The 24,211-nt window shown below is 38.2% G+C and overlaps 1 protein-coding gene across 3 annotated transcripts in view; it reads left to right on the plus strand.

The window, feature by feature from the left end:
• The first annotated feature begins 2,012 nt into the window (after window positions 1–2,012).
• Window positions 2,013–24,211, plus strand: part of LOC308663912 (proton-coupled amino acid transporter 1-like) — a 43,508-nt gene continuing 21,309 nt past the window's right edge. For 2 of the 3 annotated variants that reach the window (XM_081320714.1, XM_081320713.1), the window contains exons 1-5: window positions 7,095–7,189; window positions 13,639–13,786; window positions 14,822–14,912; window positions 18,482–18,570; window positions 23,728–23,823. In XM_081320714.1, the coding sequence (XP_081176840.1) occupies window positions 7,171–7,189; window positions 13,639–13,786; window positions 14,822–14,912; window positions 18,482–18,570; window positions 23,728–23,823 (443 nt within the window). In that variant the 5' untranslated portion in view covers window positions 7,095–7,170. Of the gene's footprint in view, window positions 2,562–7,094; window positions 7,190–13,638; window positions 13,787–14,821; window positions 14,913–18,481; window positions 18,571–23,727; window positions 23,824–24,211 lie in introns of those variants that run through there. The other variant, XM_081320715.1, reaches the window with a different exon arrangement.

Genomic DNA, 24,211 nt, shown 5'->3' on the forward strand with positions numbered 1-24,211 from the left:
GCAGGCAGTCGCATAACGTGTCCCTGTGCCACAACAGGTTTTTCCTGATAATAATAACCAACAACTTGGACTGCAGCGTAAGCCAATGCAGTTTGGCAAAGACTGATTCAATAATTGCCCAGGCCACAGCATTCTGAACCAGTTACAACTGAAGAGTGAGAGCCCATATAGTGTGCCGTACTGATCCAAACAGGAGGTGAACAAGTCCTGTTTCAACAAACCATGGCTGAAATGAGCCAGGTGTATGCATTTGGTATCTGGCAAAAATAATAATGCATTAAATCAATAGGCCACGCAAGAGCTCCTTCCTTTCCTTTGCCTCCTAGGAAAATAATTTTATCAAAAATCCGAAGCTGCCGCTCTTTGGTGGCAGCTAAAAATCAGTGGCTGGAAACCACTCCTATTTTTTTTTTACCATTTACTTTCTCCACGTCGAAATAGCTCAGGGCACTTAACAACACCAAAAATATTCCAGGCCTCAGAACACATTTTAGCAAGAGAGCAGCCCCCGCGAAAAAGGAGACCACAACGCGCGCACACACGCACACACACACGGGATGATTTCCTGATTTCTCATAGGAATAACGACAGCAACGTCTGAGAACTATACTAAGAAAGCTCCTTGACGCTTTGCTACCAACCGAGCTCAATGCAGATGCATAATAATAATTGTGATGTTAAAGAAACCAATTTGATGTTGAATTTGATAACAGCAGCACGGTTACTGGTGGGACAATACTGGAAGAAGGATAGTTTGCCTACTATAGAAGAATGGGTGTTTAAAGTTTCGAATCTTGCAGAAATGTCTAAGATTTCTGCTTATTTGAAGGATCATTCACAAGAAAGATATATTTCAGTTTGGAGGAGATGGATAGATTACATTCAGAATAAATATGGGACTAAAAAGTTCCATTTAGCTTATGAGTAGATTTTAGAGGGATATTGTTATTAATTTTAGTGTTTTTGCTACCAACCGAGCTCAATGCAGATGCATAATAATAATTGTGATGTTAAAGAAACCAATTTGATGTTGAATTTGATAACAGCAGCACGGTTACTGGTGGGACAATACTGGAAGAAGGATAGTTTGCCTACTATAGAAGAATGGGTGTTTAAAGTTTCGAATCTTGCAGAAATGTCTAAGATTTCTGCTTATTTGAAGGATCATTCACAAGAAAGATATATTTCAGTTTGGAGGAGATGGATAGATTACATTCAGAATAAATATGGGACTAAAAAGTTCCATTTAGCTTATGAGTAGATTTTAGAGGGATATTGTTATTAATTTTAGTGTTAGTACTTTGTATGTATCTTTGTTAAAGGGGAGTTAAAGCACATCATGAATTTGGTTAATTTTACATTATGGATAATCTTTAGTTAGAATATGATTATTATAACTATAACCCTGTATTTAGCTCTGGGAAGTGGGGGGGGAAGGGGGGTGGTTTGGGGTGGATGGGTTTTGGGGATGTATTGTAAAATCTTTTTTTGTAAAACTCTTTAATAAAAAAACCAAATTAATAATAATAATAATAATAATAATAATAATAATAATAATAATAATAATAATAATAATAAGGTAAAGGTTCCCCCGCACATGCGTGCTAGTCGTTTCCGACTCTAGGGGCCGGTGCTCATCTCCGTTTCAAAGCCGAAGAGCCAGCGCTTGTCCGAGGACATCTCCATGGTCATGTGGCCGGCATGACTAGACGCCAAAGGCGCACGGAACGCTGTTACCTTCCCACCGTAGTGGTCCCTATTTTTCTACTTGCATTTTTACGTGCTTTCGAACTGCTAGGTTGGCAGAAGCTGGGACGAGTAACAGGCGCTCACTCTGTTACGCGGCACTCGGGATTCGACCCGCCAAACTGCTGACCTTCCGATCGACAAGCTCAGTGTCCTAACCCACTGAGCCACCGCGTCCCAATAATAATAATAATAATAATAATAATAATAATAATAATAATAATAATAATAATAATAATAATAATAATAATAATAATAATGAAGAAGAAGAAGAAGGAGGAGGAGGAGGAGGAGGAGCAGGAGCAGCAGCAGCAGCAGCAGCAGCAGCAGCAGCCAGGTCTTGCCTGGCAAAAATCCCAGGGAGCTAAACCGCAGCCGGAGGCGGGCCCGGCTTTGGCCACCGCGTCTCCTGCAGAAAGCGCCGCCGCAGAGCGGGAGAAGGAAGAAGAAGAAGAAGAAGAAGAAAAACCCGCGCCCGAGCTTAGCGCAGTTGCAGCAACAGCGCTGCAACGGACGGGCGTCCCTCTAAGGGGCGCAGCAGTCCAAGCCGCAGTCGGCGGCGTGAAGATTTCAAAAAAACAAAACAAAACACGAAACAAAGGCGCGTTTAGTCCTTTTGGGCGGAAGTTGACTTGCCGAGCCGGGCGGAGAAGTCCGCCTTCCCGAAAAGCGTCACACCACCATCTACACGTCGGCCGCGGACCCGGCGTGGTCACGTGAGGGGAGAAAGCAAGTTCAATCCGATGACCTGTCACAGGAAGGGGCCAAAATGGAAAGCCGGTGAAAAGGAAAAGGCAAAGAGATTAATGGTGGAGGTGGGTCTGGCTTTGGCTCGAAAGGAGGCTGGCAGCTGATAGGGCGCGGGCGGGGACAGGTTAGGAGGATCAGGGGGGCATGAGGACTAGAGGCTTGGCTGCGTGCATGGGGAAAACAAGCGAGCCTGCTTTTCTAAGCTGCTTTCATTTCGCTGATGCGGCCAAGCATTCAGTGGCCCCGAGGCAGAGGAGCGCCCGGCTTTCTCCCAGCTGTGCGGCGGTCCGCATGGCTGGCAGATCCGGGGGATGGGAGGTGGGCAGTTGGAGGCTGGGGAGTGGGTCGTCCGGCAGATAGCAGCTGAGAAAACATTTGCGTGTGAAGTAGGTTTATGTGAAAGCTGGGGAAATTAATCACGGGAACAGCATTTGTTAAAAAAGTGAAAACCAAGCAAGTGAAAGGCATTGGGGTTTTTTTTTCTACTGAATTTGAATAGTTGTTTACAGAAGTGATATATATGTAACCGGTTGGAAACTATGGATCTTCTTGTACTAGGAAAGGGGTAAAAATGAGACAATTACATTAGGATGTCTAAATAAATATCGTGCTTTGAACAATGTTTGATGCATGTTGGAATAATTGCCATTGGAATAGTTGTGAATAAAGGAACAAGGAAAAGAAAAAGGCAGTGTATCAGCACTGTACAAATATTTTTATTGGAGCAGGCTGGGTATAGATAATGACTCTATGTGCATGTGTAGGTAGGTACGTTTGTGTGTAAAATATGTTTCTGCAATGAAGTTCTTCCTGTTTAGGGAAGTGATCTGGAGGCAACTTACAAAATGCTTCAAAGCTAGATCTAATAGTTACTTCTATAATCCCCAAATAGAGAGTTTCAGGAATGCTGCATTAGCCAAAGTAGGATGCAGGAACAATGAAGAAGGGTTGTCAAACTAAGAATCTCAAACAGGTCTCTCCAACCTTTTTTTGCCTGAAATGGTATAAGGTTTCCTGCCTGAGCACGGGGTTGGACTAGATGACCTCCAAGGTCCCTTCCAACTTTATTATTATTATTATTATTGTTATTGTTATTGTTATTGTTATTATTAACTGAGGTTCTCCAGACATGTATGAACTCTGAAGAGGTAGTCCTCACTTAACAACTGGAATTTCCATAGTGACATCACAAAGTGTGACATCATGTGACCACATCGTTTAGCGAGGGGCAGTTCCGGCGTTTCTAGTTAAGCAAATCTTGCACCATTGTTAAGCGTGAGATCACAAGATCAAACCATTTGCAACTTTCTGCCGGCTTCTTCATTGACTTTGTCAGAAGCTGGTAGTGAAGGTCGCAAATGGGGATTGTGTGACCATAGGATGCTGCAGTGTCGTAACTGCAAGCATGTCACTGAGTGCCTGGATTGTAACCACATGACTGTGAGAATTGATCCTAAGTACCACTTTCGTTCAGCGATGTTTTCCATTTGTACTATCAGTGAGAACCAGTCCAGGACTTTCCAGAATTTAAACACATCTGGAGAACAGAGGGGAAGGTTGGAGCCTAAGTGTAATATAATATCCTCTCTGTTTGTGAAAATACATCAGCTTGTGATTCAACTCAGCAAGTTGGTCTTTAGTTACAGCTTCCCATAACAGTGACCATCTTTAGGAGGCAATAACCAAATAAGGTAAACCATAGCATCTGTCTTTTGCACTACTATTGCATTATTATCAATAATATAGGAGCAGGAAACTTTCTAGAATTATAATTTCTAAAGCTGTACTGAGTTTTGAATACTCTATCCATGCCAAAGACAGTTTTCTGTAGTTTAGTTGGTGTTTGAATGCTGTGTTTTTGGACTGCGGTCAAAAAAGGACAAGAATATAGGTCACCCTTGATCTCCGAAAGATCCTTTTGCTTTGCTAACATTTCTCCTATCTAAGGTTGTAAATGTTCGTCTGGTATTTTTCCAAGTTCTGCTTTCCTTAGCAGGGTTCTTTTTCTTTATTTTTTTCCGTAGTTTACTGTTTAGGATAGAATTAGCCTTTTTGTGCTTCCTGCTGTTTTGTAATCTCTAATCTTAAAAAAAATAAAAAATCTACTTGTGATAAAGTGCCTCTACTGGCTAATTTTCAAAGTAGGGCTCTTGTGCATTTTTACAGAAATTATAGGGTGACATTAAGTCCTGGTGCGTAGGAGTATAACAAAAATCTTGTGTATGTGTTCTTTTAGTTCACTCCTTATGTTTCTAGTGGGCTAGGAGGATTATTTGATTCAATTGTTACTGAATAACTATCCAAACTCAGATTTGTTGGAGAGCTTTCCTGCCCTGCCTGGCAAAACAAATACTTCTGCCATGTACTAGGAATGATCAATGTTGCTTGCTTATTAAATGTTATAAATTGTTTTGGGGCCATTTCCAATCATTTAAAAAAAATAATTGACATTGAGAAGATAAATTTCATGATATATTTGAAAATAAAAGAAACTCCCTGTGATTCAGCAATGGGGATGGATTCTGTGACAAACCTGGCTCCCCACGTGCCTATTTTTTAAAAATGTATTTATAAGAAAGTGGGTTTTGGTTAGAGTTTCAGATATTGTTGTATAAAGTTACATAAGACAATGCCTGTGGATGTTATATTTAAATTTCTACAGTAATGCTTTATCTCTACACAGTGACAAGATATCAGTAGGCCAATTTGAATATTTTACAACCGAGCAAAGATCAGAAGGCTTAATCAAAATTTTAGTACAAACAACTCTTTGTCATATAATCTAAAATTGTAAAGATCAACATTTCAGCCTAAATAATACTTGTTTGTTGTTATTTGATCTAAAATGCTTCCCGCCTATTAAGCAAATGCTAGCTTATAGATGTGTATGGAGATTCTCAATAATCCAGGTCATGGTTATCCCAAAAGTGCTCTTTCACAAGGCAACTGAACTTTCTTGTTTTTTCTTTGAAGATTTCGCTTCTCATGCAAGAAGCTTCTTCAGTTCTGACTTGATCATGGGTCGGCAACCCGCGTCTCTTTCAGTCTTCTCCTGAGGCTCCCAGTCCTCCGTCATTTGCAGAGAGAGAGACAGAGACAGGCACTTGCACTTCCCTTCTCTCTCTCTGTCTCTCTGTCTCTCTCTCTGTGTCTCTCTTTCTCTGTGTGTGTGTGTGTGTGTGTGTAAAAAAGAGAGTGGCCTTACGCTGTTCTCCGAGAAGCTGACAAGCTTATTGGGTGGGGCTCCTGCCTTTGCTGCGTCTCCACAGGAAGCAGGAAGCCCCAGAAAGCAGTGCAGGAGAGCCAGCCCAATAAGTGCAAATAGTTCCTTTGGGATGAACACCCTTTGAATGGTGTGGGAATAAGAACGGATTTCCAGAAAACATTGCAGACTACAGGAACCATTTGTGCTTCAGTTTGAGATGCAGACAACACAGACTCATCCCCAACAACCTGTGCCTGTCTTCAACAGTGAAGGGACACAGGGCAGAAAATATCCTACAGCCAAGGAAAGCTCCATACACATTTGCGCTACTCAGGTGATCCTGAAGACACAGGTAAACTTCCAAATGGCCCCAACGACCCTCTAAAAGAATGCAAACGACCAGCTGTTTGCAAGGAATATAATAAGTCCTTCCATTCCCCACTATCCAGTCAGAGCTGAAGAAGCTTCTTGGATGAGAAGCAAAACCTCTTCAAAGAAAAACAAGGAAGTCCAGTTGCCTCCTGAAAAAGCACCATTGGGGCTCGCTCATAGACCCCTGTGCTTCCCAATGGATTAAATGTTGCCTAAATTTCTTCAGCATTCTTTGCCTGTTAGAAGAAAATTCTGATCTGCTCTGGGCTGGGTAAGTGAGCAGAGGATACCTACTTGAAGTGGAGGTTGAATTTATTTGACAGCAAATAATAACACACAGTTCTGCCCTTGAAGATGGCATGCTTTGAAAGCAAGATTTGGAAATATTTATAGGAAAGTCTAGGCCCTATTAGTGCTGTGGAGATGGTTTGCCTGGAAGGCTTGTGCTGAGTCTGGGAAGAAGTGCCACCTTTTCACCCGCAGGGTGAGATAATGCTCATATCTTTTATATGTTTTGGTGTCAGTTTTAGGTGACAGGTCTACATCTGGAGAGTCTTAAGCATGTGCAAAAAAATTCCAAGTCTTGAGGGGATTTCTTTTGGTTTTTATTTGGGTGTCTGATATTAAGTGTGGGACACACTTAATTTCACCCTGGATGTCAATGGGAGGGAAGGCTTAAGAGGTCTTTTTGTATCTCTCACATGTTCATTGCCAGGTCAGGATTGGTTGGCATCGGTATATGGTCTGGCTCGTAGGGGTGCCATGGATATTTTCACCTTTTATTCAAAATAGCCAAATATGCTTAGCCCAGGATGTGATGATTGCTCAAATACATAGTTCATTTGAATATTTCTTTTTCAAAACTATCTGAAGATTCCCAAATTAGAATATTTATTTATTCATATCCTGTCATCATCATCATCATCATTATTATTATTATTATTATTATTATTATTATTATTATTATTATTATCATTATCATTATTATTATTATTACCTCAAGGTGGTGAATATATCCAGTGCACCTTCCTCTTCCTATTTTCCTCACAACAGCAACCTGTGAGGTGAGTTGGGCTGAGAGTGATGGGCCCAAGGTCATGCAGCTGGCTTTCTTGGGTAAGACAGGATTTGAACTCATGTTCAAATGTCTCTTATTTTCTAGTGGGGTGCCTTAACTACTAGACCAAACTGGTGCTATCAGTAACCTACAAGTGTCATTGTTAATTCAGATCTTGGTAAATAAGCGAGTTGAATAGCATTGTATTTTAGTTCCTTTGCTATTCAATCTTAGTTAAACATATTTACAAAGACATTTTCAGATTCAAACTTGCAACCTCTCAAAATAGCAGAAGTAAATGTGTCACTCTTGCTGTTTATAATAATGCAAAAATTAACTCAGTTAGCTTTAAATGAGCCTATAGTAACTTAGCACAGTTTTGTGAGGAAAACCAGCTAGTAATTAGTTTTCAGCAGATTAAAGAGATAGCTTTTGCAAAAGTATCTAAATTTGAGATGGATAATAGAAGGACAGCAGAACAAATGTGGAATTTTAATATATTCTAGTAATGTTTCAGAATTTTGAGGTCGTAAAAACATACACGGAGTTTGTCATGTTACAAGCTCAAAGAAACTTCAGTGATTCTAAAATTCTTCTGCCTGAAAGGTGGGCAATGCATTCGTGCAGCTTTGCAACAACTTTTTGTTAGACCCTTAGTGTGATTGCTCTGTAATTCATAGATGGATTTTTATCCAAACTACAAGTTATTGCAGTTACCATAGACTAAGTTCATAAGAACATGACTCACAGCAATATCTACCGTAATTGGGGAGGAGGGGGGGAGACAGATAAGAGGGAGCAAATGACTAAGGCAGCCTTGCACTGAAATGATGTATTTTTTGTACCTGTATCATGCTCTCACATACATGTGTGAAAGAATCTGGAACTTATGATGACACTACTGAGGAAAGTGATACATCTTGTGGGTGTCTCTGGTGTTACTAGTGTGAATCCAGTGCAATCCAGAGATTAGAGTCTGCTCAGCTGAAGACTGAAACAAGAGCATGGCTGTGAATAATACATTTGGCCTAAATGCCATTATTTCTCTACAGGACTGATTCCTCTTATGCCATCTGCCGATTTTAGTCTTCATGGTCTCAAATAAATTTGGAGAAACTCTCATTGTGAGACCTCTTTGTAGAGTTTCTTCATCTTTTGGAACTTTCCTTAGATAAGAAAATAATCAGAAAAAAAGCTTATAGGCATTGGATATCAAAGCGAAACTATTCTTATCTCAGAGAACAACAGAGAACAAATAGTACATGATTTTGCCAATCAGCGAACATTATCCTTTAGAGCCACATTTAACATCTTATCTTCAGTAGGTAAACAATATGAAAAATATAGAGCTTGTAGCTTGCTGAACTTGTCCATGTGATTCCTTGCTGTTGCTGTTCATCCATTCGTGCTACATAGTTTCTGCTTTAATGACTGTTTAAGAAGGCTAATGTATTATCCTTTTTATTACATGTTCCAGGTTGGTTTAACACATTTCACATTAACTTTCTTTTGTCAGGAAAAAAACCCTTGTGACACAGAATGTTGCAACATTTTGCATAGCAGCCATCAATATCTTCTGACAAAATGAATCCAGATTCTATTGAGTAATGTGCTCATTTTGGCCTCTTTAAGCAAATTTTATGTTGGTATTTAAATATCATTTTATCTTTGTGGGAGTCAGGATGGAGTGATAGGTTGTTTCTCTTTGTTACTGATCTTTGATCAAACTAAATAAAATTGATGTACATCCTCCCTTTTTGTCTTTATTGTTGGGGTCAGGGACAGACCACTGGCTGGCCTTTTTACCTGTTCCCAGATTCAAATGTTACAGTGGATAAAGCTTGGCAGTATAAAAGTATTTCCCCTCAGCCATCTTTTAGTAGAGAGATTGTCACTTTGTTTATTGCCCCAAGATATAATAAGATTAAACTATAGAAAGTCTGTGTACCTACAGATACTGTCTGTTTTTTATTTGGCACCTTCTCTCCAGAGGTTCCTGAAAACTTTGAAAACCTGACTTTGTTCTTAGGGCTGAGACTGATGTATATTATTCATTCAGTGCCCTGTTTTGTTTCATTGTTTTGCTCTCCATTAGATTATTATAGTCTGAGCTGTCAATGTGATTCAATGTTTTTAGATCTTTTTAATTTTTTCCTAGTTCCGTAGGCTGCCCAGAATCCACTGGAGTTAGGTGGCCAATAAGTTTAAATAAAGAAAATGTTGTTGCATGAAATATTCAGTATTTATTTATACATGAAAACTATCTTTGCTTGAACTATAGGACAGGTAGTCTTTTTCCCCCAAAGCTAGCCCAATTGATCAGTTTTTCCAAATTTGTTTTAGAAGAGAAAATGGCTAATTCTTTATGACTAATTTCATCACCTCTTTCCCAAAGCAGAGTAGTAGCAAATTCTTAAAAGCTCAAAGATTCATTTCTCTCAAATCATTGTTTTTATCAGTCAGTTGGAGTCTCAGTAATTTAATGCTGAACTAAGCAATATTTTTTGAACTGGCGACTGATTATGTCCATGGTTATCATATTAAAATATTATAGAAAAATAGTATCAATATATCCTTAGAATGCCCTAAAGGCGTCAACTGTGTTTAATTTGATATAGTAATTAAATGTGAATAGATAATACTGTATGTAAGTAAAACTGTTAAATAAAATCCATTTTATAAAGCTATTATTTCTTATTTACTTATAATAACATTGTGGTCATACATTAAAAGGAAAAAATAGACCTGAAAGGGCCTATAAAAGTCAAGTCTCAAAACATCCTATCTTCTTAGCTCTTCTTAGCAAGGCCTCTATTTTCCAGGAACAGTCAGAAGATCTTCCAAGTGTGTCCAGTTTTTTCTATTAGGATGTCTTGCAATCCAAAAATAGCATTCGGTCATCAACTCAGAAAAATTGATGTTAACATATAGCTCTGAAGGAGTGTCCATGTACCTCTTTTGAATCTGCAAATATAGCAAATTCAAGTTTGGATTCAAGATAGCAATAGCACTTAGACTTATATACCGCTTCACAGTGCTTTACAACCCCTCCATAAGCAGTTTGCAGAGCCAGCATATTACCTCTAAACAATATGGGTCCTCATTTTACCAACCTCAGAAGGATGGAAAGCTGGGAAGGAAGTAGTTTCCCTTCCAATTTATTCTCAAGTTTACCCTATGAACATAAATTGGAAAAATCAATATAAAATTCCGATTAAATAATTGTTGAGTTCATAGCTACCGTAAACCCATGATTTTGAGGAATTGATGTTCATGGAAGAAAAAACACGTTTAGTGTTCCTAATTTTCTTTATTATTATTTTTGAAGAACAGTTTATATATAATGCTGGGTCAGGATCTTTCACATCACAGTTGCTGAACAAGGTACAATGACTTGGTTCATAGAACACTCTGTGCTTAATATTATATCTGAATGAGGGCTAGCTTCCTGCTAAGGTCATTGTAAGTATATATAAGTACATCATATTTATATAAGTACAATATTAGTGCTCCTATTTTTCTTAATTATTATTTTTGAAGAACAGTTTATATATAATGCTGGGTCAGGATCTTTCATGTCACAGTTGCTGAACAAGGCACAATGACTTGGTTCATAGAGCGCTCTGTGCTTAACATTATATCTGAAGGAGGGCTAGCTTCCTGCTAAGGTCATTGTAAGTATATATAAGTATATCATATTTATATAAGTACAATATGATCTGTTCAGTAATATAGCACGCAAATTGTTCTAAGTAGAATTTTGCAGTTTACAGCTCCCAAAAGACATAATCACCAAAGATGATATAATATGACTGCCAAGAAAAGTCATAAAGTTAAAAAATTAAATCTAAGACAAAACGTATTTCATTTCTATCACAGCCAATATAATATTACCCAGCCAGTTCCTGCACTTCGAGTATTTGTGCTTATTAGTTCTATTTCTTTGGATAAACCAAAAGTTGATCTGAGTAAAATATCTTCCTTTTGTCCAGATTTTCGTGAGAGAAAGCTTTTTAGCAATAAGGAAATATATTTTTATTCATCATTTGTACACCACCCATCTCACCTCAATGACTCTGGGCAGCTCACAGTAAAAAACAAAACAAAAAAACAGATAATACAAAAGCATAAATAAGAACAATGTTAAAGACATTTAAAAGGTGGGGTTAGAATATTAAAAGTTTAAAAGTTAACAAGGTAAAGAAAACAGTCTCATGAGACCAACCATACCAGGGTTGCGTATCACATTTTTGACTCCCAGGCCATTTGGCAGACAGAGGTCTTAACATTCTTTCTGAAGGCCAGAAGAGGGAGTGGGGCTGCCTCACTTCTGGAGGTTGAGGCTCTCTTCCTGGATCCTAGCAGTCAAAATTCTTTAAAAAAATGGGATCTGCAGTATACCCTTTCTGTCTGGCAGAGTGAGAATTGGACAATATAACTGACATTAAAAGTTGGACGAAAGGGGGGATTGTTAAAGATAAAATGTATGATAAAACTTTTCAATAAAAAAAAAAAAGTTGGACGAAAGAAATGAATGCCGAATCAACTAAAAGTCATTGCAATGTGATCAAAATTAGTTTGATCTCACTCTGTCTTTGTATCTGAGTGAGGGTCTATGAGAGGAGATGAGTAAAAAGTTTTGTCATAATTTTGGTTGGAGAATTCATGTGTTGTTTTTTTAATCCCTAAAATCTGACACCCACTGTTTTTCCTCTAGTTCATTCTTCTTCATTGTGGTCTTCAAGGCGACAGCTTCTTATGAGGCCTCTCGTCTGTGGAGTTCCTCAGGGGTCGGTTCTCTCTCCCCTCCTGTTCAACATCTATATGAAGCCGCTGGGCGAAATAATTTGTGGTTTCGGGGTGGGGTATCATCAGTACGCTGATACCCAACTTTTTTTCTCCACCCCGAACCAACCCAGTGATGCCCTCACCGTGATGTCTCATTGCCTGGAGGCGGTCCAGGTCTGGATGGGGAGAAACAGGCTTCGTCTCAATCTGGCCAAGACTGAGTGGCTGTGCATACCGGCATCTCGGACTAACCAGTCCATTCCATCTTTAATGATGGGGGGTGAGGTGTTACCCCCCGTTGATAGGGCTCGCAACTTGGGTGTCCTCCTGGATTCGTGGCTCAGTTTTGAAGACCATATAGGAGCCGTGACCAGGGGGGCCTTTGCCCAGGTTCACCTGGTGCACCAGTTGCAGCCCTACCTGGACCGAGATGCCCTGCGCACAGTCACTCATGCGCTCGTGACCTCCCGATTGGACTACTGCAACGCTCTCTACATGGGGCTGCCCTTGAGGACCACTCGGAGGCTTCAGCTGGTGCAGAATGCAGCCACGCGGGTTGTGATGGGGGTTTCCTGATACTCCCATGTAACACCTCTACTCCGCGAGCTGCATTGGCTTCTGGTTGCCCTCCGGGTGAAATTCAAGGTGCTGGTGATGACCTATAAAGCCCTAAATGGCTTGGGTCCGGGATATCTGAGGGAACACCTGCTGCCGGCATCAAGCTCCCTTCGTCCTGTGCGCTCCCACAGGGAGGGTCTTCTCAGGGTACCGCTGGTAAAAGATTGCTGGCGGACAATACCCAAGGGGAGGGCCTTCTCTGTGGGTGTGCCGACCGTTTGGAACCAGCTACCTGTAGAGCTGAGGACTTCCCCTGACCTTCGCTCATTCCACCAGGACCTGAAGACCTGGCTCTTCGAGCTTTCTGGCCTGGACTGAGAATATTAACTGGGGTTTTTAATTGTATTTTAATTGTTATTGGGGTTTTTAGTTTCAAGGTTAGTTTAATCATTTTAATTGTTTTAATTTATGTAATTTGTTGGATTGTTTTAAAAACCTTGTGAACCGCCCTGAGTCCTATGGGAGAAGGGCGGTATATAAGTTTAATAAAATAAATAAATAAAATAAATAAATAAAATTGCGTACCAGCCCGGCCAGATTGCATAGGAATTCTGGGATTTAATGTCTAATCACACTTCAAAGAGACATCACCTGAACTAGTTGATAGAAAGCTACCCTTACGATTTTACTTGACCTCTTTTCTGAGTACAAAATGGCTGGGGAGAATTGGATAGAAATGCTGCAGTTTGCAAAGTGCAGAAATCTGTGCTGATATTCTTCAAGGTAGTGGTAGTGGGTGAATGAATTTCAGAGAGGCTATTTCTTGCCCGTGAGGAGAAAGTGTGGGTGTTTTGGACTTTGAAAGTGTTACACTTTGACTTCAGTGGTAATTATAATAAAGTGCTGATCCCGAAGCGTTCCTCTGATCTGGAGTTTTCCTTTTAATATGCTCCTGTTGCAACTCTTTGTGTAGGTCAGAAGGTGTGGCACTCTACATATATAATTATCTGCCAGAATTTATTCCATTCATAGGAGCAGGACACCTGTGCTACAGCCATGGTCCATCTAGAGAAATTTTGTGTAATTGAGGCTACAAAACCCCAGGGGGGAAATGTTGAGTTAGTAAATACTACGGTTACTAATACTGCTTTTCCCAATGCAGTCACAATGTCCACCAAGAGGTTGTGTAATGAAGACTACAATGATTACAGTTCAACAGATGTGACTCCCGATGGCAGTTTCCCAGATGGCTTGAACAATATTTCCAGTCCATCAACCTATCAACGATTTGGAGAAACAAATGGAACAACGTAAGTGGTTTTATTCTTCATTAGAATCAGTCTGGATCTAAATGCATAGGCTAAGCGTGCAGGCATCATGCCAGGGCCTATTCAGATTACAGATAAAAAGCTAAAGCAGTGGTCATTCACAGATAAATTTACTAAATTTACTGGGGATACAGCATACAGACTTGTACCCTGATTATGAATTATTTCATTATGAATTATGTAACATTTTTTTAAAGTCAATTTTCTTCTGGCCTCTGACTACTTCAGATGACTATGACTTGCCAGCTTCCCCATTTTAAAGATTTGTCCATTATAAGTATTTTCTTGCCAAACATTCTGAACATGGAAATCTGCTCTTTGCTCAAGACGACACACAGAAATCCCCATAAAGTAATGACCCATGTTCTCAGCCTGAGGGTTTTTTTTAAAGTCCCTGATTTGGCATCTCTAATCTATATCAGTTAAGTGCAAGAAAAGCTAATATTTTGTAATCAAAACCAACTTTGCTTCTTGGACAAACTGTGACATTTTTTAACCTTTACATTGATTTAATTTGTATCTGTGACCTTACTAGTGTGATATTATTTGAAAGCCTGTCTTGACATCTTTTCATGTTATCAATTGAATTACTAGTTCTGCTTAAGCTACAGGGCTACCTTGCCCAAAATGTGGACATAGAGTCAATTCTCTGTTAACAATTGATACGGCAGCTGCTTACTTTCTGTAAAATTGGTGTCTGGCTGCTGTCATGTATGTTGCAATTAATATAACATAGTTATATAGGGCACTCCCACACCTCCAAAGACAGTGCAATCTTTCAGCTTCAGTTTTCATTTCTTTTGCCCTAATCCAGGGATGAAAAATTTCAGAACCACCAGATATTGCTGAACTTCAACACCTGAGATCCTCGACTTTATATGTGGTTCCTGGGCTTCTAGAATTGTAGTTCTGCAACGTTTGGAACATTGGAGGTTCTACATCCCTCAGGTTGAAGAAATAACCATGGGTTCTTTGGAGGACTTAATCTCTCTGTATTGTTTTTTTTTCCCCCTTCAGATGGTACCAAACCTTAATACATCTCTTGAAAGGAAACATTGGCACTGGCCTGTTAGGACTTCCGTTAGCAATCAAAAATTCTGGTATTGTGGTAAGAATTTTGCATTTGGTTGGTTTCAGTTGCTGGAGTCACATGGCTATTCTATTCTATGAGAAAAAGACCTGCCTTGCAAGTTTCATTACATTATTTCTTACTTGTTTAAGCAATAAATTTGTGTTGTTGGCAGTTAAATTTTGTTCTGGGGGAAAAAAACCACGATCTCTTCTCCTCCTCCTCTGAGCTATCATTTCTAAACTAACTGTCACTGTTGCAAAGTCTGGCAATATAATTTTTAGTAGTTGACAGTTCACAAGCTTAATTTTTGGTAGCCCTGGATCCAGAGAAGAATAATCAAGATGCTATAGGTGGAGTAAAGTATTACTTCCTTCAGTTACTGGTATTTTTTCCTACTACTGCATCAACTAGGTTTATGGAAATGCTGCGGGATTTGCCACATATCAGTTTTAAAAAGTCCTTGTAACCGGGGAAGAAGAGAGGCAATAAGATAATTAATTAAAGTTTATTATGATGAGTGGCCCCTTACTGCTTATAAAATAGTTACAGCATCCAGGATACATGCTACAACAGAGAAAACAGATCATACATTTGCTTACATTGAAAAAAGAGGACTTCAGACATTTTCTAGCAATTTGAAAAAAATCCATGGCAAACATCTAGGCTAGAGTATTTTTAGTGTCCTCCTCATCTTGTTCTATTGATAACCATCTAACATTTGGGAAGTGCATGTTTGTACATCAGATAATATTCACTCAACTCAGCCTGAGTAATATATTTACTTTCTGTTCTGTGAAATAATTACCTAGGTTATTAAGTATGTAGGTTGTAATATTGAAAAACATATCCTCAAGTATGTGGACATCCTGCACCCTAACATTTTATGCATGTTCCATAAACTAAAGATGACTCTAATTTGAGCATTAAAGCTCTCTCAGCAATTCAAAGTTCTTCAGACATCTGCCCTCAAGAGTTTTAAACTAAAGTTAAACTAGGTTATATCAAAATAGTTCTAATGTCATGTATGTGGTATATAAAAGAACTGAACTAGCTACAGACACAATACTAATTATATTATTTTGACATCCTTAGCACAAGTGAATGTAGGTAACTGAAGAGAGCCAAGGAGATGGTTTTGAAGAAGCAGAGTAGAGACAATGATTGCAAAAGTATGCTTTAAGGCCAAGAAAAAGAGAAAACACGAGAAAGAAGCCAGACCTGATATGGAAGAGGACTTATTAGTTCTCTATTAGTTCTCTTCTTGATCCTTAGACTAATGTATAAGAGGAGAGAGTGGAAACCTCAGTCAGCTTTCAAGATATTGTTATTGTGGCCTATATCAATAAAGTTAAGTTCCAGCCAGACTTGTACAGTCTGTTTCCTGACTTATTCCACCTCAAAGGACTAACATTAACCTTACCTTTCTCATGCTTTCTGTTTCTAGAGCATGTAATAATAATAATAATAATAATAATAATAATAATAATAATAATAATAATAATAATAATAATAATAATAATAATAATAATAATAATACATCGGGATGGCAATAATGCAAGCAAATCTATTATGAAAAGGAGATGACACACTGACTATTCAAAAAAGTGAATGGCTTGTGTCAGCATGGAAATAAAGATTCAAAGTGAATAACAGGATCAAGAGGAAGTAGCTAAGAGAGGGAAAACCACATAATCAACTAATATAGAGAGGTCTGCTTGAAAGAGGAAGAATCAAAACCAGTGAAACATCTCCTCAGTAAACATCTGGAGGAGTGAGTGGATTATCAACATGATAAATAATAGAAAAATGGTTTAAAACAATTGTTTAAGAACCAGAAAATAAATAAAAATAGAAGCATGTTGCAGTATAACACAACCTTCTGGCACCAGAAAGACTATGTCTATTTATATACATGTTTGGGGGTTCCACTATTCTTAAACAGATGCATAAAGAGTTATGGTGAATTATGGACCTTTGTAGTTTTATGTATTTGATGGAGTAAATTATAGTTCATTTAAACTGATGCTGTAACCAACCTCTCTTTAAGGAGCTACAAGTTTCTTCATTATCCATTGGCTTTTGGTGCTTCTGTCATATTTATTAAAGATAGGTTTCAGGAAAAAATAAGCACAAAATAGAGTTTCAAAGGAACTAACAGTATTAATAAGATTAATATAGTGAGTGTGAATAGAAACTATGCTGAAGAAACAGTAGAAAGATGTTTCATATTTATCTAATTTACATTTTCTAGACTGACACACATTTGTATTTTGATAGTTTATATTAAGCATTTCCCACAAAAGTATGCATTAATAAAAACTTAACACAAGAATGCTCTATGTTGAAAAAGTTGGTTGCAAAGACATTTATACTAGTAAAAGTGTATAAAAATTTGTAGTAAAAGTAATAATATATTTTCATGCATAGATTTTGTGTAACTTCTTTTAAACGGTTAGAAGTTGGAGAGAGGAAATTGAAAACTGAGAGAAATAAACTTAATTAATTCACCAAACCTTTGCAGGGTATAGAAGTGTTAAATTAAACACATATCCACAAACAAATCAATGCGTCCTCATACAGAATTCCTACTTTGTGTTAAGCCAAACAGAGATGGGTTTGTTTCTGGCTTAATATGCTACAAACAGCTGTCTAAATGTAGCTTATTCAGGAAGATACATTTAAGACACATTCATGGCCATATGCCATATGTCCCCAACCCCCAGTCCAGCACAAACAAGCAAAGCTCCATCCATGGGATGCAGGCAGCACACAAAACCACGCACTGTCCGGTCCATTGAAAAAACTTTCTCCATGGAACTGGTTCCTGGTGCTCAAAAGGTTGGGGACCTCTACCATATGCAATCCAGGTAATAGTAGCATATTAGAAGTTTCCATCTTTCCTTTTTGAAGCATATTGGAGGGTTCTGTTGCTCATTCTGGTATATAAATATTCACCTATAGTGCTGAAGTTTGATATATATAAGTGTGCCTTCAAATCTAGCAGAGTTGAAATATAAAATAGGTTGACCTGGTTCCCTTTTCCTTGTTCTAATCTTAGAAGAATGTTTTCCACTTTAATTGATCATTAAGTAGCTTCTTCCTGAGATTTAGAAATGTTGGCATGGGTGCAAGTAAACAGATTTGGGGTGAGGAGGTGTTTCTTTTCCAGCAATTAGCAATCAATGGAAGGTAGCCCAGACCTTATCAGAAAAGAGATGCTTGGATTTTTAGCTTTTGTTGTTTGCATTTTGAAGAATTCATTTATGGCCACAATAATTAGGAAAAAGAGTGGTTTTCTGTTGAATTTTGAGAGCAAAATTTTGGGAGATTCATGGGGCATAAAATAAACTTGTAAGGATTACAAATTAATGTAAGGTTTGTCAATTAAGCCAAAAAATTTATAAACACTGTAATATGTATATGGTAGATGTACCAAAATTCAAAGTTCAGATTATCCACTTCTGGTTCTTTTTTCCCCCCTCTCCTCTTCTGAATGGTGACTTTTTCAAGACTGGCTGAAAACTGTTCTGTTTTACTAAAAGCCTGCGTTTATCTTTTCAGTGGCAAGAGTACGTTTTTAATTCTACTCTTCTTTCACTGTTTAGCTGGGTCCCATCTGCTTGCTTGTGATTGGAATCATCGCAGTACATTGCATGGACATCCTCGTTAAATGCGCTCACCACCTGTGCCAGAAGTAAGAGGGAATTACGACAACTGCTATCCCTAGAAGAAAATGATGGTGGTTACAAAACAGCTGAAATAACAGTGACAAACTAGTTCTTTCGATAAAGAAAGCAAAATATAGATCAGGGAATAAGAATTAGCTTGTGTTGAAGGCACGGAATCACTTAGTCATGTGGGGGAAGATTACACAATCCTTTTTATCTTTCATTAGCTGCTGGAATGGCTTCAGATTGCACACTGTGTTTTCTCAAATGCTTCTAAAATGAATAAACAAAAAATGAAGCCTGAGCCACCCATTTAGATAGAAGATGTACAATTCATCTGTTTTCAGAGCTATCTCCATCCCTGGGCAAGCACAGAGGTTCATTGGTAGTTGGCATGCAGAAATAAAGCAGATTTCTATTAACAAAACCTAGTGAAATTTGGTTTAGAAAGCCAAACTGGGTAATTTTACTTATGGAGATGGGCCCTTAGTCCCTCTCTCCCCACTTTTTGGGGTCGGGTCGGGTCTTTAAACGATAATTGAACTGCCCAAGAAGTGTCATGTTTTTTATGGTGCTCATCTTTTCTCCTGAAGCCTCCTATGGCGCTAGAATTACAATGACTCATTTTGAAGAACCTGTAATTAATTAAAGCTCAGTTGACCTTGATACTGAAACACTACTAGCACTCTATTGGATTACATTGTGTCTAAATTATGAATCATCTACCTGTAGACCTAATGTCACCTCCAACCTTAACATGTGTTGCTCCAGAACCCTGCCCAGGTTTTCCTGGTGATCATTTGAAACCACCAGAGTGCTGGTTTCCCGCTGGTTTCAATAATATAAGAGCCTTGGTGGAGCAGTGGGCTAATGCCTCCTTAAGTAACACCAGCTGCCTGCAATTAGTGCAGGTTCGCATCCCACCAGGCTCAAGGTTGATTCAGCCTTCCATCCTTCCGAGGTAGGTAAAATGAGGACCTAGATTGTTGGGGGCAATTAAGCTGACTTTGTAATAATGCCGCTTGGGGTGTGTGTGAAAGCCCTAATAAGCAGGCATATACATAGAATGAAGGCTACTGCTAAGCTTGTAAGCCGCCCTGAGTCTTCGGAGAAGGGCGGGATATAAATGGAATTAAAATAAATAAAATAAATAGCTAGAAAGCAGCGGTCTCGTCGTTATGAGCTCTTCATCAGATTGATCAGCAAGCTTAAGTAAACATGTGCTTCCAGTTTTTCTGTAAGATAGTTGAAAAATAGACTGGATTGCTAATGGCAACAGTATTCTGAGAAGGAAGGAGGAAATCTTAATTGCTTCTTCCTTCTTCCCAGTGACCCATTTCAGGAGTCTTGATTTTCTGTTGCTGCTGGTATTAGGAGAGTCATCAGGGAAAGGGTAGGCTAAACTTCTAGAGCAGGGGTGTCAAGCTGCCGGCCCGCGGGCCGGTTGCATCATGCAGAGGCCGGGCCCACCCCAGCTCCGGCAAATGTGAAAAAAGTCACAATATATCGCAACATGACACGTGACGCAGCGAGTTTGACACCCGTGATCTAGAGCAATGCAACAATGCCCAAAATAGCTGTTTTGTTAGCCAGAGAAGCTACTACCAGATTCCTGAATTTTTGCCCCCATAGATTAATGCATCTCTCTTCCTACAATGTTTTGCCTTTGCTCTGTTTATGTAGTATTGGAGATTCTAATATGTGCAGAAGTTTCTACTTTTCTATGCGGGTGAAAACTGCCTGTACTTGTTTTCCTCTGTGCGTGAGAGATTTTATTGTCACATGGAAAAGATCAATGGTCCAGCAGAAGAAGCAGGCAACATTTTTGAAGTTTCAAGATACTTCTAAAAATTAAACTCCACACAACATGCATGAGAATAGAATTTAAGATAGAATTTAAGCCAGAATTGTTTTTGTTAGGAATATTAGGATCTAATTATGAGAAGGAGAATGAATATTTAATATTGCATGTACTGACAGCAGTGAAAATAGCATTTGCCCAATACTGGAAAAATGAAAACTTACCAACTGAAGAGGTTTTAATTAAGAAAATGTTAGAATGTTTGGAAATGGATAGACTCACGTTAAAGAGAAAGAAGATTCAGTTTATTATAGAACATGGGATAATTTTTACCAATGGTTAGGAAAACGAACTAGTGAGAAATGAATGTGATATGTGATTTTGAATATAAATTAGTAAGAAGAATGACATGTATTGATTAACTGATACTGTTTTTGATTATTGTTTATTACATTCTCTGCAGTTATCTATTACTATATTAACTATTGATAATTGAATATATGTACCCAGATAGTAGCCTGTTTGTTAAAGAATGAAAGTGTTATTGGGGGATAACCCCAATGTTGATCCCAACCCTGTCCTAATCCCAATCCCAATCCTGATCCCAACCCCACCCTAAACCCTAATCCCTAACCCGATCCTATTTTATCTCTAACCCTATTCAATAAAATCCTTTAAAAAAATTACAAAAAGAAAATCTGAATTATAGCCACTGCAGTTAAGCGTGCATAAATATATGAAATTTTTCTCTGGGTTTGCTTTTTTTAACCATCATTTTCTTTTGCTTTGTTGCCTTGTTGTGTTTCTTATATTGTTCTTTGTTTTTTTAATGTTTTAACAATTGTAAACAACCCAGATTCAGGGTTCACAATTATAGAGCTTATAGGGCAGCATATACATTTAATATATTATTATTATATATTATTTTTTGTTGGTCCTGCACTGCACTGTTTCTTCTTTGTCAAGTATCGACTGGTTCATTGCAGTCCCAGTATTGACAATTGGTAGAAGAATTTCTGATTTCACTGAAATTGGAGATTCTGCTTATGGCATACAACTTGAGCTTCGTATCTGCTGATTTTCTTGGGTATAGCGCTTGTTGCTTTATTGTTTCCAAGGTATTCAGTTACAGCTGTATCCATGCTGTACATTAGTTGATTTGTTTCTTACAGTGGGCTGGTGCTTAATGTTTGATATTGCAATCTTTCAATTCTTGTGCTGTTTCTTTGGAACAAGCTTCAGCACAGACAATTTTGTTCTGTTGTTTTTGTGCTGTTCTATTGAAAAGTTTTACAGTACATTTTAAGCATATACTCCTTCCCTCCCCTCCCCCCCACATCCCCTCCCTCTCCCCCCCCCCCGACTTCCCAGAGCTGAATACAGGGTATTGCCTCTAACAAACTTAAGCTAAAATATGCTAACCAACTATAAATACACTTTAAATCCTATCGCACTTTAACTCCCCTTAAACATAAGTAGATAATAATACATCTTATAATTCTAATATTCATTCATATGCTAAATAAAAATTTTTAGTCCCATATTTATTCTGAATATAATCGATCCATCTTCTCCATTCCGAAATATATCTCTGTTGCGATTGTTCTTTCAAATATGCTGAAATTTTTGCCATTTCTGCCAAGTTTGAAACTTTTAAAGTCCACTCTACTATAGTAGGCAGTTCCTCCTTCTTCCAGTATTGCGAAACCAAAAGTCTCGCTGCCGTTATTAAATTCAACATCAATTTAGTTTCTATAACAGTACAATCTGTAATAATGCCCAACAGAAATAACTGCGGCAAAAACCTTATCTTTTTCTTAAATATCTTCTGCATATTCCACCAAATTTTAATCCGAAAAGCTTTTTTTTTACAAGTCCACCACATATGGTAATACGTTGCGTTTTTGTGCTGTTCTAGATGCTCAGTTATTCTTTGTTTCAATTTTTCTTGTTTTTTTCTCCTTAATTACAGGGCTTTGTTCTTTCTGAGGAGAAGGCAGAGGAGAGGGTGCCTTGTTTGGGAATAAAAATAATTTGATAACTATGCTGGCTTTGTCTACTCTGGCTCCCTCTGGTTTGCCTATATATATAGTCTGAGCTACTTCTAACAAGGCTTTTGATTTCTTTACCCTGAGTAGACCTTTGCAGTTCTTCCAAAGCTTCTCTGGATGTATTATTTTGTATTATAAGTTGACATTGATCTGCTGGCCTGGTTCAGTTACTTTGGTTTCTGGATACTGTTCTTACATTCTTTTCAAATATTCTTTTCTTGGTGGATTTCGTTTGTAAGAACAGATAATGTCTGTATGTATTTGTTTTGGTAGTCTTGCGGATGCTGGCCCTGGTTGCTCAGCCAACAGTCCTGATTATTGTAGCCCATTTGTTACCAAATATCCATCAAGTCCAACACCTAGCATGGTCCTTGTGACCTTGTTGATGAACAATCTGGTATGATTTGTCTAAATTATGTCTCACTATATTATTTATTGGAGACACACATTTTGTCTGGCTTATCTGATGACACCTGTCCAGTATGGCTGAATCTCTGTCATAGCTCTCATCTTTCTCACAAGCCCCACAACCATGTCATGATAGTGTCTCACTGAGAGAACTTATTATTATGGTTGGTTGCACAATCAGTCAGATTTTTAGACTGGATTTGTTATTTTTATCCACCTGTTGAGTCCTTCCCTCGGACCTGGGATAGGGAGATGTTGATCGATGGTATTAAAAGTATTGTTGCAAGAAACAAGTTGTTCCAAGTAAAATTGACATTTGAAATTGACTGATGGGGATTTTGTTAATGTTGATTGTGTTCACGTAGCGCTCCAGGAGTTTTGGGATTCCATCAAAGATGCCTATTATTACTGGCACTACCTTTGTTTGCTTTTGCCACAGTTATTCTACTTCTATTTCCAGGTCTTTGTATTTTGTGATTATTAAAATATATATTTTATAATGTGCAATGAAATATATAAAAACATAAATATAACAGAATTTATATTAATATAAATATATAAATATACAATAAATTATTAATAAATAAATACATTTTAATAAAATAGTATGATTTGTCAGCCAGATTTTTAGATTGGATTTGGCATCAGGTCCTTCCAAAGGACCTATACTTATCAAACTGAGCTGCTGTGATAGAATTAGATAAGTATAAGTAGTTTTTGACTGGTAAATATCCATAATTTTAAGCAAACAGCTTTCATAGATCTATATATTCCTAGATCAGTGCTGCTGTGTTCTTAGATTTCTACTATCAAGATAGATTGCAAAAGTTTGTTTTTCCCAACAGATGCCCTTTCAGAAAGCAGATTAATCGTTTACAATTCTGAATATCTCTGTTGTTTTTCTTTTCTGTTTTTTCAAATAGGCATCAAAAACCATTTCTGGATTATGGGGATGCTGTCATGCATGGGCTAGAGGCCGGTCCCTTTTCATGGCTCAGAACTCATTCTATCTGGGGAAGGTACTTATCTTAATTATATCTGTTTTGTATCATCTATGGTGATCAGTTTAAACTGTCCCTTAAAATGGTGGTAAATTTCTTTTGCTATGCTGGCTGTGAATTTTATGAGTTGCATTTGTGGTGCATAGGAAGTACTCAGATCAGGGAAGATTGATTTGGGTCTTTCAAACCAGACAAGACTTCTTTAGGTCAGGTTACTGCCTCCATTAAGGAGGTTGGGATCACACTCTATTAAATATTATATTTTATTAAACTGAACCAACTATTAAATTCCTTGCCAAATATAACTAACTATGAAGGCCCCAGCTGGGTGAATATACAAGGGTGAATATACAGTTGGCCAAACCATGCTGAGCATCTTCTTTACAGAATTGAGATCTTGCAGATT

Source organism: Vipera berus (assembly GCF_964194415.1).
Source record: "Vipera berus genome assembly, chromosome: 2".
Taxonomy (NCBI): Eukaryota; Metazoa; Chordata; class Lepidosauria; order Squamata; family Viperidae; genus Vipera; species Vipera berus.